General features: G+C 44.0%; 1 protein-coding gene across 2 annotated transcripts in view; it reads left to right on the top strand.

Moving 5' to 3' along the window:
- The window catches only part of LOC144511806 (fibroblast growth factor 6-like), a 39,625-nt gene extending 21,228 nt beyond the window's left edge, over nucleotides 1-18,397 (top strand). For both annotated transcript variants that reach the window (XM_078242149.1, XM_078242150.1), the window contains exons 2-3: nucleotides 9,232-9,335; nucleotides 10,633-18,397. In XM_078242149.1, the coding sequence (XP_078098275.1) occupies nucleotides 9,232-9,335; nucleotides 10,633-10,809 (281 nt within the window). In that variant the 3' untranslated portion in view covers nucleotides 10,810-18,397. The remainder of the gene's footprint in view (nucleotides 1-9,231; nucleotides 9,336-10,632) is intronic.
- The last annotated feature ends 376 nt before the right edge of the window (nucleotides 18,398-18,773 follow it).

Below are 18,773 nucleotides of genomic sequence, written 5' to 3'. Positions count from 1 at the left end.
CATTACATTCCTGACTTGTGATATGTAGGGGGGAACAGGCTTTGGGGAAGTCAGGAGGTGAATTATTCGCCACAGGATTCCTACCTGCTCTGGTAACCGTAGTACTTATATGGCTAGTCCAGTTCAGTTTTTAGTTAGTCTTAATCCCTAGGATGTTGATAGTGGAGGATTCAGTGATGATAATGACACTGAATGTCAAGGGGCGATGGTTAGATCCACTCTTGTTGGAGATGGTCATTGTTTGGCACTTGTGTGATGTGAATATTACCTTGCCACTTGTCAGCCCAAGCCTGGATATTGTCCAGGTCTTGCTGCGTTTAGACATGGTATCTGTGGAGCTACAAATGATGCTGAGCATTGTGCAGTCAGCAGTGAACATTCCGACTTCAGACCTTATGATGGAAAGAAGCTGAAGATGTTTGGGCCAAGGACACTATCTTGAGAAACTTTGCATGAGGAAAAGCCTGGTCATGTAAATGAGCAGAAGTATTGGCATCCAGTACTAATTCAAGCATTTGTTTGAAGACAGAGGGTGGAATTTTCCCATCCTGTCCGCCACGGGAATGGTAGCGGGCGGGACACAGATCATGCAAAGGTCCGTTGACCTTGGGCGGGATTTTCCAGTCTTGGGGCAAGGGCTGGCTGGAAAATCCCGCCTAAAATGCATCGTTAAAACAGTTAAGAACCTGAAATTGATGTGGGAATGAAGTATGGGTGTATTGAAATAATCACAGTTGCTGCATGAGCTGTTTTCAGATTCTGACCAAACATCCCATGGGGTGAAACTGCCTCAGAAAGAGCCAAGAGATTGATTGACGGAGTAGGAAAGCAGCTGAGAAATCCGTATGTCATTTGTCATTACAGGAATGTCAAATATTAAAGATATGATAATCTTTTTGTAAGAAATGGCACCAGCATCGTGGAAAATCTATCATTTGTTGCCACGCTAGGCAAATCACTGTTCCATTTTATTTGTGTATATTTGTGAACAATACTTGTATCAGGTATCTCCTGTTGCCTAATTGATACAAGAAGAATGCGCCATCTTGGCCTTTTCCAGAGCTTTCCGTTGCATCACCTTGGTGGGGTGGAGGAGGGGAGGGTTGAAATATGGCAGCAGATGCCACTGTCTGAACTCAGAGTGCTGTGAAATGGTGGGATGCCTGGACATGGCTGCAATCCTCCACATGCTAAGGGCCGGGTTTTCGCTCCCGCATCGGGAGGACAGGGTTGGAAGAACTTCCAACTCCGCAAACCAGATTTACACCCCAGGATACTAGCAGGGGTGGGGCTCGCAAACCCGGAAAGAGCCCAGAGGCAGCCACAAGGTCCGCCGAGTGCAAGGGTGGGCTGTCAAAAAAGGCCAGCCTCGGCACTTTGGGAATTCCTCCCAGTTACAGTGAAAACAACAGAACAAAAAGCAGCTCTCTAACCCTGGCCTATCACGCCTGCTCATCCCCACATACTCCCCATGCCCCACCCATGCCAACTCATGCCACCTCATGCCCTGTCAATCCCTCCCAGAGTCTCTCACCCCTCCATGAGAGCCTATTCCCGATGTGGAGATGCCGGTGTTGGACTGGGGTGGACACAGTAAGAAGTCTCACAACACCAGGTCAAAGTCCAACAGGTTTATTTGGAATCATGAGATTTAGGAGCGCTGCTCCTTCATCAGGAGAGGTAGATTCACCTGAGGAAGGGACAGCACTCCTAAATCTCATGATTCCAAATAAACCTGTTGGACTTTAACCTGGCGTTGTGAGACTTGCTGAACCTATTCCCCTCTATCTAGCCTCATGCCCTCTCATCCTTTCCATGCCAATCTATGCCTCTACTCACCCCACCCACTCCCCTTGTCAACCCTTGCCCCTAATCATTGCTATGGCTATTTATAGCCTCATGCCAACTTGGCGCCATCTCATAACAACCTATGCCCCCACCCACCATCTTTTGCCCTTACACTCGCCATGCCAACTCACCCAGTATACACCATGGGCATAAGGAGCCATGGTGATATGAAATATAATAATGTTCTCTGTGTCTGTTGCAGACTCCACTATTTAAAAAAAGACACATTCATAAAAAACATTCAATATATTTAAATTTCTTCAAGTTGTTAATCCTAGATAAAAACAAACATTTCATTCAAGTAGACAATCTCGTATGAAAATGAACATTTATTGCAAGTACTTAATCTTCATGAACGCATAGGTTTGTATTCATAGCCCCACATCAAAGATGGCTTGATTGGAGCTGTCAATCAAACTAAGAATTTACAGGTCCCCCACTATGATATTGATGGGTAGTGGAATCAGTCATGCAGCACTAATCCTATAATGATAACCCTGAGTCTCACATCAACTGAAATTGCCAGCAGCCAGCTTTTCTTTTCAAAAAGTTAAAGGCTTGAGAGTCTGAATGACGACAGTGTGTCCGTTCCACTGAGCTTATCCACTTTCTCTCTATAGAGTTTCTGCTCTATTCTTGCCTCCATGGTAAGATATGGAGTGATACTTTCCAAAAATAGAGGAAGGCAAACTGGCAGAGGCTCTCATAATCATAAAAGCAAAACACTGCGGACGTTGGAATCTAAAACAAAGACAGAAAATCCTGGAAAAACTCCACAGGTCTAGCAGCATCTGTGAAGAGAGAAAATAGAGGTGGGTGGGAGCTAGGAGAGATGTGATGGGCACAAGACAAAGGGAGTGTTAATGGTAGTGTTAAAGACTATTGAAAAGTGGGCACTAAGACAGAGGAGAGAGTTCATGGTCTGAAGTTGTTGAATTCAATGTTAAGTCCAGAAGACTATAAAGTGCCTAATCAGAAGATAAGGTGCTGAACATCCATCATGGGCATCAAGAGCTTCCTATGAGGCGCCCCAATGAGTTGATCAAAGGATGAAACCATTGTCTGTGCAGGATAACTGAAGCATTGTGTTCCCGTGGACTGGTCCATCCAGGTAAGAGGGGCGATCCTCCCATCCTGCTGTGCTGTTTTTGTAGCATAATGGGCCGGGAGACTCAAGCGGAGGTCGTTTTGCGGGCTCCCCACTGAGCGCCTGCCAGTCTCCGAGTGCCGGATTTCCGGCGCTGTCAGCACCACGCCAGAAATCAGCACAGAGCTGCCTAATTTATTTAAATCAACATTTAGACCTATTTAACATATCAATAGCAGGCCCAGGACTGAAATCTCCAGGCTCGCTAGTGTCTCCCCGCCACCAGGAGTGGTTCACTCCAGTGGGGTTTACTATAGCTCCACACTTGCGGGGAGCTGGCGGCCCAACCCTACTGGAGTGAAGGGGGGCCATCGAGGCCCCCTCAAAGTGTCGGGGCCGGGGGGGTGTTGTGCCCTGGACATTGACACCTTGGCAGTGCCAGCCTGGGCCCCCGACACTGTCCAAGGGGCAAAGTGCCAATGCCCAGGGGACACCTTGGCAATGCTCACCAGGCATTGGGCAATGCCAAGGGTGCAGGGCTAGAGGGTGGTGGGGCCTATGGGGGGTGGGGCCTCTGGGGAGGAAATGGTGGGGATGGGGGGTCCTGCTACCACTCTACAATTGGGCTGAGTGGCAGAGGGAGGGAGGCCTATGATCGGGGTTAGGCATCGGAGGCGGATCAGCCTACCAAGGGAGGCACGATTGTAGGGGGGGGGGGCATCGGAGCCTGTTGTGGGATGAGGGGGAGATTGAGGTGGGCCGGGGGGGGGGGGGGGGGGTTGCGGGGGGTCGAGGGGGGAGCGGGGGTCAAGGCTTCCCGGACATGTTCGCGGGACCAGCGATCGGACCGTGGAGGAGCTCAGAGGGGGCAGCAATGGTGGGGGTGGGGGTGGGGGGGGGAGTCACGGGGCTGGCCACTGATTGAGCTGGCCAGCAATCGGGAGGCCGGCAGTGCAGGACCCGCTCAGCACTATGCTGTCAGCCTCTCCAGCGAAAATAGGCCCCGACCACTGAATTTTGGAGTGATTTCCGCTGAGGAACTCTGCGGTGCACAGAGTGTGGGAGATTCATTTTGAAACTTCCGCTGAAGAAAACAGAGGGATTTACTCCAGTTTTTCGACACTTGGAATATTTTTTGGGAGAATCTAACCCCAAGATATCATGCGGAAAACGTCTGGACGAAAAGAATAACATCTAATGAGGAGGCTGCGTTGGAAAGTTCCCTTGGAGGAAGCTCGAGATAAAGAAGGAAGTCTGCCCACTTACACAATTGGAGTTGACTTTAGACTCAGGAAGGTGGGAGAATGCTGAGGTGAAAGAATGAAGAATAGATGCTTTGAAAAAAAACCGCCCTAAAATTAACCGCTGAGAAATTCTTTTCAGGACATAGCAACAGTGGGTGTTGGGTGGTATTTGAAATGATATGTTTTGACATTCAGCATGTTAGAAATCATCATAGAAATCATAGAAACCCTATAGTACAGAAAGAGGCCATTCGGCCCATCGAGTCTGCACCGACTACAATCCCACCCAGGCCCTACCCCCATATCCCTCCATATTTTACCCACTAATCCCTCTAATCTACACATCTCAGGACACTAAGGGTCAATTTAGCATGGCCAATCAACCTAACCCGCACATCTTTGGACTGTGGGAGGAAACCAGAGCACCCGGAGGAAACCCACGCAGACACGAGGAGAATGTGCAAACTCCACACAGACAGTGACCAAGCCGGGAATCGAACCCAGGTCCCTGGAGCTGTGAAGCAGCAGTGCTAACCACTGTGCTACCTTTAGCTTTAAGTTGGCACACTTGTGCTGAAATCAACCCTATAAACTTCGACTTATCTCCTTCAAAACCATTGCAGACCTAAGATGGAAGAAATTGTAGAAAAGCATTTCAGTGTAACAGGGAATAGGGCAGAATTTATTCCTGGGCACAGTATGAATGAAGAAAGAGACAATGGCAGAGGGGCAATTTTTTCACTCAGAGGGTGGTGAGTGTCTGGAACAAGCTGCCAGAGGTAGTAGTAGAAGCGGGTACAATTTTGTTTTTTAAAAAGCGTTTGGAGAGTTACATGGTAAGATGGCTATAGAGGGATATGGGCCAAACGCAGGCAATTGGGACTAGCTTAGTGGTTAAAAACAAAAGGGCGGCATGGACAAATTGGGCCGAAAGGCCTGTTTCCATGCTGTAAACGTCTTATGACTCTATGGCATTATATTAATGTTCAGAAACTTGAACAAGGTTTGTGTTTCTGACACCAATAGCTTTGAGTAATGTCCTTGTTACATTTTGAATTCTTACTCCAGATGGTTTTTGTGTCCCCCTCAGATACCATGGGTGGAATGCTCCCAAAAAATTCTAAGTGTTGAATTTGTGAGAAAACTGGAGTAATTCACGCTGGTTTTTTTCAGTGGGATTCTACGCCAGAATCTCCCACAATCTGTGCACTACAGAGGCCACCGGTGCAAATATCATTAGATTTCAGAGGGGCGGTGCCTAACACTAACACTACCAGGAGGCTGAAACCAGTGGAACTCTGCGCATGTGCAGAGGCCCCAAACTGTCAGCCTCCCGTTTGTTGGCCAGCTCAATCGCTGGCCAGCCCGGGACTCCCGCAGTGTTGCACCCCCAACCACTTCTGGAAGCCCAGATACACAACATCTACACGTCCCCCATTATCCACTTTGCTTGTTGCATCTTAAATAGATCTCCTCTCATTCTTCTGAACTCCAGTGAGTATAGACCTAAACTGCTCGATCTCTTTTTATCAGACATTTCTTCATGTCTGGAATCAATCTAGTGAACCTTCTCTGAACTGCCGCGAATGCATTTATGTCCTTCCTCAAGTAAGAAGACCAAAACCATGCGCAGTATTCCAGATGTGGTCTCACTGATGCCCTATACAGTTGCAACAGCACTTCCTATTTTTATACTTTATTCCATTAGCAGTGAATGCCAAAATTCCATTTGTCTTCCTTATTACCTGCTGCACCAGCATTATTAACTTTCTGTGATTCATGCCCAAGGGCACCCAGATCCCTCTGCACCAAAAGTATTTCACAGTTTCTCTCCATTTAGATAATAAGTTGCCTTTTTATACTTCAGACCAAAATGGATAACATCACACTTATCCACGTTAAATTCCATCTCCTACTCACCTAATCTATCCATATCCATTTGTAAATTTCTTATTTCCTCATTGCAATTTGTTTTCTCACCTATTTTAACGTCACCTGCAAATTTGGCTATACTACATTCTATCCTCACATCCAAGTCACTAATATAGATTACAAACAGGACCAAACCCTGTGGCACACCACTAGTTACAACTTGCCAATCAAAAAAGGACTCATTCATCCCCACTGTCTGCTTTCTGTTGGTTAGCTAATTCTCTGTCCAAGCTGGGGCGGCACAGTGGTTAGCACTGCCTTCTCACAGCGCCAGCGCCGGGTTCGATTCCTGTCTTGGGTCACTGTCTGTGCGGAGTCTGCATGTTTGTCTGGATGGGTTTCCTCCGGGCGCTTCCGGTTTCCTCCCACAGTCCGAAAGACGTGCTGGTTAGGCGCATTGGCCATGCTAAATTCTCCCTCAGTGTATCCGAACAAGCGCCAGAGTGTGGCCACTAGGGGATTCTCACAGCAACTTCAGTGCAGTGTTAATGTAAGCCTCCTTGTGACTAATACATAAAATAATATATTACCCCCAACCCCCGTGGGTTCTTACCTTGTGTATTACCTTTTGTGCGGTACCTTATCAAATGCATTCAGGAAGCCCAGATACACTACATCCACACGACCCCCATTATCTACTTTGCTTGTTGCATCATTGAAGAACTCTAGCAAAATAGTCAAACACAATTTATCCTTCGTAAAACCATGCTGACTCTGATGGGTTGCGTTTTGACTTTCCGAATGTCCTGTTACTGCTTCCTTAACAATAGATTCCCACAATTTCCCAACAACAGACATTGAACGAACTGGGCTATAGTTTCCTACTTTCTGCTTTTCTCCCTTTTTGAACTGGGGGCGTTTCATTTTCCAATCCACTGGAACCTTTCCCAAATCCAGGGAATTTTGGAATATTATAGCTAATACCTCCACTATCTGTGCTGTCCCTTCCTGTAATACCCTGGGATGTAGGCCATCAGACCCTGGGGACTTGTCTGCCTTTAATCCCAACAGCTTGCTCAGCACTTTTTCCCAGTGATGGTGATTGTTTTCAGTTGCTCCTTAACTTTTCAACAACCTCTACACCTAAACTGAACTCGTCCCATTTGCCTGTGTTTGGCCCATATCCCTCTAAGCCTCTCCTTTCCAAGTAGGTGAGAAATAGTTTTCAAAAGTTTTCAAAAGATGTGACAAAAGTCTGTGACAAAGTAAATTTAAATATGCACATCTTAAACTCAAAAATTTATCAATCAAATATAGGTGTCAATAGAACAAACAGAATGTTTGGATTTGAATTAGAGATTAGCTCCTCCCTGTTGTGTATCAAAACAAGTTGAATATTTTCGGAGTGTGCCTAGTTTTTTTTAACCCCCTTCAGGAGACGGGACAGAAGCAGTACAGTGTACAGTACGGTGTATCAGAGGCAAAAATAATTATTTTTTGTATTGGGGCGGCACGGTAGCACAGTGGTTAGCACTGCTGCTTCACAGCTCCAGGGGCCTGGGTTTGATTCCCGGCTCGGGTCACTGTCTGTGTGGAGTTTGCACATTCTCCTCGTGTCTGCGTGGATTTCCTCCGGGTGCTCCAGTTTCCTCCCACAGTCCAAAGATGTGCGGGTTAAGTTGATTGGCCATGCTAAAATTGCCCCTTAGTGTCCTGAGATGTGTAGGTTAGAGGGATTAGCGGGTAAATATGTAGGGATATGGGGGTAGGTAGTGGCTGGGTGGGATTGTGGTCGGTGCAGACTCGATGGGCCAAATGGCCTCTTTCTGCACTGTAGGGTTTCTGTGATTTCTGCATAAACCTTTATTGTCAGTGTAACAGTTTTATTCCTCACTTGGACAAACTTAAGTGTGAAGAATTAGAAACACTTTTGTTCTAAGGTTGGTTGAATGTATTTAGTTGTATTTTTTTACACTCAATTAGATTCTGATCCAGAGGGGAAAAAACTTTAATTAGACCTTTCAAATAACTAGCACTTCAGTTTTCTTAATCCATTCTCTTTCACCTCCAATAGCCAAAATTAAATAGAAATAGATTAACCGGTCAAGGCAAAATACTGCGGATACTGAAATAAAAACAGAAAATGCTGGAAAACCTCAGCAGGTCTGACAGCATCTGTGGAGAGAGAATAGAGCCAAAGTTTCGCATCTGGATGACCCTTTGTCAGAGCAGCTCTGTCAAGGGTTCATCCAGACTCGAAACGTTAACTCTACTCTCTCTCCACAGATGCTGTCAGACCTGCTGAGATTTTCCAGCATTTTCTGTTTTCGTGTAGATTAACTGGTCATTCATTCATTTACTGCTTGTTAGAACTTGGTGTGTTCAGATTGGCAGTTAACATCAGAGTGGCTGCAATTAACAAATTGATTGGTTGTACTTCAGGAGTAAATTCAGAAGACGTGATTACCCACTGCATTCAATGCAAGTTTATGCATTTATGTGGACGGCACAGTGGCACAGCGGCTAGCACTGCTGCTTCACAGTGCCAAGGACCTGGGTTCGATTCCCGGCTTGGGTGACTGTCTGTGTGGAGTTTGCACATTCTCCCCATGTCTGTGTGGGTTTCCTCCGGGTGCTCCGGTTTGCTCCCATAGTCCAAAGATTGCATGTTAGGTGGATTGGCTATGCTAAATTGCCCCTTAGTGTCAGGGGGAATTAACTAGGTAATTGGGGTTATGGGAGTAGGGCCTGGGTGGGATTGTGGTTGGTGCAGACTCGATGGGCCGAATGACCTCCCTCTGCTCTGTAGCATTCTAAAGCACTCTTAATATCCTAATCATCAATGATCAGAATTCTAACAGTTCTGGTACAATTACCAGTTTGATATTTAAGCGACCAATGTCAAGGCTCAGAATTGGAAGTGGAGGAAAAAGGGTCGAAATTGGAGTGAGGAGGGTTTACCTCCAATAACTGAGATGAAATGAGCTTTACTCGGCAAAGCATGACGGAGAAACCTAGAAATACCACTCGTACAGTGTTGAATATGGGAATATTCAGCACGGTTTCTATTGGTACGAATGAGTTAATTCTATTGCCTTTCACATTATAGCAAATAAAGAAGTAAAAAATGATACATTGTGTTACTGAGAATAATTTCTATCGGTGTTTTTTTAAATTTAGGTCTCTTAATGATTTCTACAGTCGAGCTGGGAGTTGTCAGTCTGTTCGGAATAAAAACTCATGCCTTCATTGCAATGAATAGCAAAGGCCGACTGTATGCGACGGTGAGTGAATCAGAAATATCCTGTAAAAAAAAGCCTTCATTTGTATCATACCATTTTAATAATCTCTTTCCAGTCTTAATTGTCAATTTTGCAAGTTGCCCCTCAGTGAATGAGGGAGTGAATGTTTAAGATGACCCTTTATTTGTACCCGGGGTAAATATTCAGTTTGGGACCTTTTAAGTTCAACTAGATGACAATATCAAATACTACCAACTTAATTAGACAATTGTGAAGAGGGATGTTTTCAATAAATAATAAGAAAATAGTTGAAAAAAATGACAGGCGATCAAAAACAGAGTGAATAACACTGAACAACTATAAATGTCTTGAAACTGCAAAGTTTATTTCGATATGAGTTGTTTGATAACTCATTTAAACACAGTGGTGTTTGCCTCTTCAATTCTGAAGACGACGGTGGGAATTTTCCCATTCCCACCTGCCATGGGAATCGTAGCGGGCGGGACAGAAAATTTGGCGGACCGTGCAAAGTTCTGTTGACCTCGGGCGGGAATTGCCGGCCTTGGGGGCGAGCGCGGACGGAAAATCCCGTCCCACGTGACCACAATAGAAGGTGGTCAAATGGAGTAGGAAATGAGGAGAGGGGAAGTACACTTGTTAACGCGGCAGTGCCGTTCCTTGCTGATGCCCTGGTAACTTGCTCAGGCAGAAGTACAATGCCTCTCCTCAGCATCTCCCATTGATAGAAACATAGAAGATAGGAGCAGGAGGAGGCCATTTGGCCCTTCGAGCCTGTTCCGCCATTTAGTACGTTCATGGCTGATCATCCAACTCAATAGCCTTATCCTGCTTTCTCCCCGTAGCCTTTGATCCATTCGCCCCATGTACTATATCATGAATACATTCAATGTTTTGGGATCAACTACTTCCTGTGGTAATGAATTCCATTGATGGTGGTGGTGCAACTGGTACCTCAGTGTGCACCACGAGTACTTAGTCCAAAATATAACTGTAATGTGCATCGCTCTGCTATTCTTTCAATATTGCCTTAAATTGCACAAAGCAAATATGGGCTGATGTTAAAATCATTGTCAAGTTCAGCTCTGTACAGATGTGGTACAGTGAGCAAGGAGGAGCGCTATTTATCATCTCACACCGTAATGGAGCTTTTGTGGATTAGTTCTCCATTTTGCAGATTAAGAAAGGTTCTGTTTGGGGAGTCCAGGTGAGATAAGACAGATGGATTTTTTTTTAAAATGAGCACCATTGCAGATATGATAAATATGAATGACTATCAACTGACAAAATTTATTCTTGGGGAAAAAAAAATGTCTTTCAGGTGGACTTCAATAATGAGTGCGAATTCAGAGAAAGACTCTTGCCAAATCGCTACAACGTGTACGAATCGAAAACGTACCCAGGGATGTACATCGCATTAAGCAAACATGGAAGAGCAAAGAGAGGAAGGAAAGTTTCACCCATCCTGAGAGTTACTCATTTTTTGCCTAGATTGTAAAGAAATGGGGCGAATCGATACGAGAAGTATCACGAGACATAATTTTCATAGAAGTAGGATTGCAGAGGAGTATATACCATGTACAGGACATTTATAGATTACTATTAACTTATTAACTTATATGGAATCAGCATAACATGTAAATATGTATTACTTTTTATGGTTATTTTGACACAAGTGAGTTATTTTAGTAATGCTGCTTTTAAAGAAAAATATATAGTTGTGGACATTCAAAAAGATCACTCACCATGTTAGTCAGATTACATTGTCAACCCCAGGACAGCCAGTTATTGAAGAGACCAGCTATCGGTTGCAAGAGGAAATGATGTAACTTATCTCCTCATTTCCAACATTGAGGAGAGAAATAAATTGAAATGCGAACCACCATCACACCAAAGTGACCTCTGACCTTTAAACCAGATGAGTGAAGAAGCCTATTGTTGGGTGTAATTCTTTTTTCCCTAATTTATTTTTGTCCTGTTTGCTCTTCATCGCCTGAAGATTTTGACATCATACGGCACGGTGGCACACTGGGTGGCACTGTCCTGTTGCCCACTGTTCCCCGCCCACTCAATGGCTGGTCAGCCTACCAGCACACACTGCTGAGCCTAACCTGAAGACCCTCTGGCTAGACACTGGAAAATGACACATAGAAGTAGACCCCGAGCAAAGTGCCGACATCTCTAGGAGATGAAAGGAGCAGAAATATTGGCAGGAGAAAGATGGGTAGCTTTCATGTTGACAATGGCTCTTTTCAGAGCTAGACACAAGCTGATAACAAAAGTTAGTGATTTTTGTAGATTGCCAACATCTTTAACGAGGTTTTAAGGCATGATTGCCTTCCTATCCAAACAGTTGAGCAGATGCCTTTGGTCATGCCGTAGGTTTTCCTTTTGCACCCGTTTAATGCCATCTCCATCTTTAAACATGGGGCATCCCTGAACTCTAAATTCTGGACCTTTTCATCACTTTTTTCTCTCTTATTGTTAACAGTTAGAAAATTGGATGGGCTGCCTCAAGCAGACAAGCCTCAGGGACTTGCAAAGGTGGAAACAGGGAGGAATATGTTTAAGAGCTGGAGAAAGAAATGGCTGTAGGAGATTCCAGGGTATTGAATTGGATGAAAGCAAATTACTGCGGATGCTGGAATCTGAAACCAAAAGAGGAAATGCTGGAAAATCTCAGCAGGTCTGGCAGCATCTGTAAGGAGAGAAAAGAGCTGACGTTTCGAGTCCAGATGACCCTTTGTCAAAGTTTTGACAAAGGGTCATCTGGACTGGAAACGTCAGCTCTTTTCTCTCCTTACAGATGCTGCCAGCCCTGCTGAGATTTTCCAGCATTTTCTCTTTTGGCTATTGAATTTGATGATTAGCCATGATCATATTAAATGGTGTGGCAGGCTCAAAGGGCCGAATGGCCTGCTCCTTCTTGTTTCCATATTTCTCATTTTGTAGCAATTAATCTACAAGATAAACAAATTAAATATTAAATGATTTTTGTACTGTATGCAGGGATATAATTATAGAATTTGATGCCGTGGTGCTGATTGGACAGCTCCAGTCCTTGTTTACTGGGACTTGCTGCCCTGAGTATGGGAGAATCTGAAACCAGTAAACAGCGATAAAAGTACAAAAATAATAAGCATCATACCTGGACAATAACAGCCACAGTAAGGTGACTGATGGAAAGAAGGCCTTGTGAGTATACTGGAAAGCTTATCTGAAGATAGCAGCACACTTTGCAATTTTAAGACACAGTGAGGCACTACACCATTATTTTACAATCATAATAAGTATGTGCATCTTGGCTAATTGTTTAAGAGGGAGGATTTCCGCCGTGAGTTCTTATCATCCTGAAGGCGTCACCCGAAAAGCTGGTGGAAACATATTCGACAGCAGCTTTCAAAAGGGAACAGGTTAAGTATTTGAAAAGGAGAAATTTCCACGTCTATGGAGAAAGATCGGGGGAAGGGGATGAACTCTTTCAAAAAGCCAGTACATACAACGATGGGCCAAATGGCCTCTTTCTGTTCTGCTTGATTCTTATTTCCTCTGTAGGGGTCATAAACGTGGGTATAAAAGACCACAAAACAATTTTATAAAAGCAAAATACAGCGGATGCTGGAGACCTGAAATATAAACAATTATTGAAATACTCGGTAGGTCGAGCAGCATCTGTAGAGGGAGAAAGAGAGCTAATGGGGGCGATTTTACCATCAAGTTGCGCCCGTTTTCGGGTGCGACTCGGTCGTATAGTGGGGCGTAAAGCGATTAGCGGTAGCAGGGGCCTAACAGCTCTCTCTTTGTCTGTCAGACCCCTGCTACTGCTAATGCGCACGTGCAGCATCAGAAGCCTGCATGTGCGCACTATCTCCCTCTGCAGACTTTCAGGCACGTTAAGCCCTGCCCACAGGCTTCTGCCGCGAGCAACAGACTTGCTCAGAATTTTGCAGGCAGAGTGTGTATGGGGGGGGCCTAAAAACACACCCAAAAGACAAATCTGAAACTCTCCCAGTTTCAAGTCCGTCCAGCACTTAGACTAAAAAATGGTAAAATAACGCCCAATGTCTTGAATTGAATATGACCCTTTTTGAGAACCCAGTGCTGAAGAAAGGTCATATTCAACTCAATGTTAACTGCATTTCTTTCACCACGTATTATCAATTTTGCTGCACATAGCAAACAGATCAGAGCTTCCTGCTAAAACTTCCTTAATATAATATAAAAGCTCAATTATATTTTAGTGCTAGACCACCGACAGATCACATTAATGACTAACTCATTAGGACATGGATGTTGGATAATTAAAATTGCTTCGTTCATTGCTGTTCAAATGTGACGAGCACTGTGCTGGAATGGCCTTCTGTCGGTGTGAGGTGGTGAATGAAAGTTGGGCGAGGAATGGGGTTAAGCTCTGCTCACATATCTTGCAACCAGCCAGTCTGCGATCTTCCTTCCGTTTGCTTTAAGGGTTAGGGGGATCGAGATCTGGTTGAGTGCAGAAGCAGGGTGCATAGGCCTCACATTTTAGACTCAAACATGATGAACGAATGACTAACTGGGTGAGGTGCTGGAGGAGAGCTTGCATTTGTGCACCTCCAGCCATTAAAGAATCGGTGCTTTCAAGAAAGGAGGGGGAATTGGGCAAAGAAGAAAGTTTGCAAAACGCTTTAAAATGGAGATTCAAAAAGTGCTCCAGATATTTTAAGGGTGCTCAGTAGAATATCACTGGATACTGATTTCTAGTTTTATCATGCCATGACACCAGTCATTAGTCTTATTTTCCAAATATAACTCAACTCTTGGCTGGTAACAAAAACCTTAAGAAATTAATTGAATCCCGTTTTCAACCTCTCTCCTGAATTGGGAGGGGATTCTTTGTAGCAATTAATCAGAACATCAAAAAAAAATGAAGCGAAACCTGTATAAATTAAGATAAAAGCAAAATATTGTGGACGCTGGAATCTGAAACAAGAAACAGAAAATGCTGGAAAATCTCAGCAGGGCTGACAGCAGCTGTGGGGAGAGAATCGAGCCCCTGTTTCGAGTCTAGATGACCCTTCATCAGAGCTCTGATGAATGGTCATCTCGACTCGAAACATTGGCTCTATTCTCTCCCCCCAGATGCTGTCAGACCTGCTGAGATTTTCCAGCATTTTCTGTTTTTTGTGTCTGTCTAAATTAATATTGCTGTCACACATTTTCAAGTGGATTTGATATTAGGGTGGTTTTGAGAGTCGCCCTATTTCGGCTGATAAATTGGGGTTGACATTTGCTGATGTAGTGTTATCGTGCATTACCTAAATATTCGCCATGTTTGCAACTGCACACAATAAATACTACTGTAATTTTGGGATTAAATGCAATTTAGCAACAAAATGCCACTGAGCGGTGTAAACTGCTAAAACGTATACTGCTTTGAAGTTGAAACATTGCAACACATATAGTTGTAATTTCTGTAACTTTCTATGAATTGTATTCAAAATCTATTATTCGTAAAAGTGTATCTTTTGAATGGTGCTTCTGTTTTGAAATGAAACTGTTTATCCTTTGACCTACTTTTAGAACTGCTTTGGAACAGAATGCTGGCACTGGGTTCCATAGCGAGCTGGATTCATTTGGGTGTTAAAGTGACCAGTGGCAAATGGGTATCAGCACTTTTTGCCCTCCAGATTTGATTGCCATTCTATAATTCATGCACAGTGATTTGAACCGGACGGAACGTGTGCCCCAGTGGAATATTATTGAGAACGAGGGACATCTGAAAGTGAATGCAAGGCAATGCGTTGTTTGAATCCATCAAAAGGATTCTGGTTTGCAAAGGGAAAGCCCAAAAAAGATGCAATCAGTGGGTGATCCCTTCAGTTAGTTCCTGTCTCGTGTTCACATCAAGTGTACTGTGTGATGATAAAAGCATATAATCAGCCATGATCAAATGGCGGGGCAGACTCGACGGGCCAAATGACCTAATTCTGCTCCTATATCTTAATTTGGTAGAGCAATTCTGTTCAGTTTGGAGGCTATGTCTGAGCTGCTGGTGGTTGTCACTGCAGCCTGTCTCCGTGAGAGATAATTAGCAGCTAATTATCTAAAATCCTTGGTTTATATAGTGTCCTTCCATGTGACAATCCTCAAGCTGCTTTACCCAGGGTAACATGTCTGGAGAACAAAGGGAGCAGGCATCCTACGTCAAGGACACCCCACAAACAAGAATGAGAGAAATGGCTAGTCTATTTCCTTAGTTGTATTTGGTTGCCGGATACTGGGGGAAAATTCCTGCCTTCCTTCAATATAATGCCATGGGATCATTAAAGAGGACCTGTACAGCTGTAGTAGAATCTCAGTTTACTGCATTGTTTAAAGGACGGAGGAAGTTGGAAAATTTAGTGGGCAGTTGTAATGTGCGGAGAACACTTGGAGTATTGTGTACAGTTTTGGTCACCCTGCTATAGGAAGGACATTGATAAACTGGGAAGAGTGCAAAGAAGATTTACGAGGATGTTGCCAGGACTAGTGGGCCTGAGATATAGGGAGAGGGTGGCCAGGCTAGGACTTTATTTCCTGGAATGTCGGAGAATGAGGGCTGACCTTATTGAGGAGTGTAAAATCATGAGGGGCATAGATAGGATGAACGCGCATAGTCTTTCTCCCTGGATAGGGGCACTGAAAACTAGAGGGCATAGGATTAAGGTGAGAGGGGAAAGATTTAAAAGGGATCTAAGAGGAAACCTCTTCACGCAGAGGATGGTGCGTATATGGAATGAGCTGCCAGAGGAGGTGGTAAAGGCAGGTACAATAGCAACATTTAAAAGGCGTTTGGATAAGTACAAGGATGGGGAAGGATTAGAGGGATTTTGGCCAAATGCAGGCAATTGGGAGGGCAGCATGGTCGGCATGGACCGGTTGGGCCGAAGGGCCTGTTTCTGTGCTGTGTTGCTCTGTGATTCTATAACACACATGGATTAGTGTGGCTTATGAAAGCTGAAACGTTGGGGGGAATAGTCCGGCCATTCGCACCGGTGGGATTTTCTGGTCCTGCTGCAGTGGACGGAGATTTGGCTGAGCGCCAAGTTCTCTGTCCTGGTTGGCGGCAAGGCCTGAACATCCGGGAAATTCCAGCCAGCACAGCCTCATCCAACTTACAAATGTTACGTTTTCAAGCCAGTGACCTGAATCCCCAATGGTTGATTTCCATATCTATCTCAATACATGATTTATTTGTACGTACATTTGTAGGTTCTACTTAAAGATTAAGGTTAGTTTCATTTATTTGCATTTTGGTGCCTTTTGTGAAGAAAAGTATTAGAAAAGTGTTGGAAGTGTTTCGTGAAGAAAAATGTTAGAAAAGTGATCACATTGAGCTCAAGTAGCAGACTCACACTTGAGTAAAATAGGAGAGAGGTAAAAGCAGGGAATACATAAAGTCATAGAAAGTGACTGACCCAAAGGAAAAATAGAGAGCTTTAGGGAGAGGGATGAAAGGGGAAAAGACAGCATTAAGAGGGAGACCATGAATAATTGTCAGTTAGTGGGCAAGTGGAAGAGAGTATATCAAAGAATAATTCCAACAAGTGCATCAGACCCATAAACTATTACTCTGCACCCTTAGTATAAGTTATAAAATTACTGGCTGTCACAGTAAGTTGCAGACAATCTTTTTTGAGGGTTTCACAGATTTGAGAGTGTCGAGCCCAATATTTTTGAGCGCAGTGAAGCGATAGTTTACGCTTTCTGGTGGACATAACTCTTTGGAAATTCTCACCTGGAGAATGGTGTGAGTTATCATGGAAGCCAAGTGTATGAGAGATCAATTGTAATGAAAGCAAATGAGGTGAGCTGGCATTTGGCTTCCACAGTGGCTAAGCTATTGAGTTCTTAAATGGCATATACACTATGAGCTTGCACTCACCTAGTGATGTACCCAGACCTGCAGCAGAACTTCACGAAATCAGCCTTAAAACTCCTGACGGATAGAGGCAATTTCAGCGCAAAGCCTCATCCCAAGTGGTATCATTAGAGAAGGAAGAGATGGGGGGCTGAAAAATTAGTTGAATTTGCTACACACTAAACAGGGTTGCACATCCAGGTAGTATTTAGGCGACCTGATAGATTTCCACCAGAGGTAGAGAAAGCAAATCTGCAACACTACTTTCAGATAGATTGGGGCAGTAAGGCGATTGGAGTTGGAGAGAAAAACTTAGAACAGACGCCAAGGTGCTTTTGTTTACAACAGTTGACATGACGGATAGTTTGATTTGGGGTTAGGCATTGGGGAGTCAAACAGGGATGGCTTGTAGCAGGAAAACAATTGGGTTTGCATTCTAGAAGAATGAAATCGAATGGGCCAAAGGGCCTTTATCCAAACATCTGCCTCGGCTTGTTGTGAATTGAATCCTGGGAAGCTATTCCATATGGATGAAAGGGTTAATATGTATCCCATTTCAAATCTTTCAGTGTCCTAGGTATCCACAGAAAATGGCTCCCAAACTTGGGACAGGAATTCATCATCCCGCCAATCTGTCCATCCTGGCTGTTAGCTGTTACGAAGAAACTTAAAAAAAAATAAAATCCATACTGGGATTACTTTTTTTCCAGTATGGAAAACTGGAATACTTTGTAATTCCAGTAATACTTTGGAATTGTAATACTTTCTGTGATTGAAATGCTTCATTAAGCAATGTCTGTAAATGAAGTGTATGATGTCAACAAACAGTTTAAATACAATGCAGACAATACAGAATGGAGATTTTCATTTCGGAAGTTTCAGGGCTTTCTGTAGGTCACTCCTGGAAAAGGAGGACAAAGAAATCTAAAACAATATATCAATGCTGCTTCCCCCATTTGAACTGAGGACTGGAATCTCAGACTTGTGTTGGTACGATGTGACAATTCAAGATACCTCGTATACACCGCAAACAACTAGGAGACGGTACAGTACGGTTGCATAAATTATTGTTTGTGCAGCGAAAAATTGTAGAAACCTCTTTAGTCTTTATTTCTTTTGTACTGTTGTGTATGTGCCATGCACAAGACCATTTAAACCTATATATGAAGTTATTTATTAAAAATTATTTTATCAAGAAGTTAAATATGTTTCATGGGTTTATACTTGAGCTACGCTTTCTTTTCACTTTATTTACTGACAATTTATGTTTTATTTTCATGCCAGCTCTCCCAGTTGCTGTGGTAAGCCAAGTGTGTTTTAAGGTTTATTTATTAGTTTCACTGGTAGGCTTACATTAACACTGCAATGAAGTTACTGTGAAAATGCTCTAGCCGCCACGCTCCTGGTGCCTGTTCGGGTACACTGAGGGAGAATTTATCATGGCCAATGCACCTAACCAGCATGTCTTTCCGACTGTGGGAGGAAACCCATGCAGACACAGGGAGAACATGCAAACTCCAAACGGACAGGGACCCAAGCTGGGAGTGTGAGGTAGCAGTGCTGACCATTGTGCCACCACG

Source organism: Mustelus asterias, chromosome 25 (assembly GCF_964213995.1).
Source record: "Mustelus asterias chromosome 25, sMusAst1.hap1.1, whole genome shotgun sequence".
Classification (NCBI taxonomy): domain Eukaryota; kingdom Metazoa; phylum Chordata; class Chondrichthyes; order Carcharhiniformes; family Triakidae; genus Mustelus; species Mustelus asterias.
The sequence above is the reverse complement of the archived record's forward strand: the minus strand, read 5'-3'. Positions and strand labels throughout refer to the sequence as shown.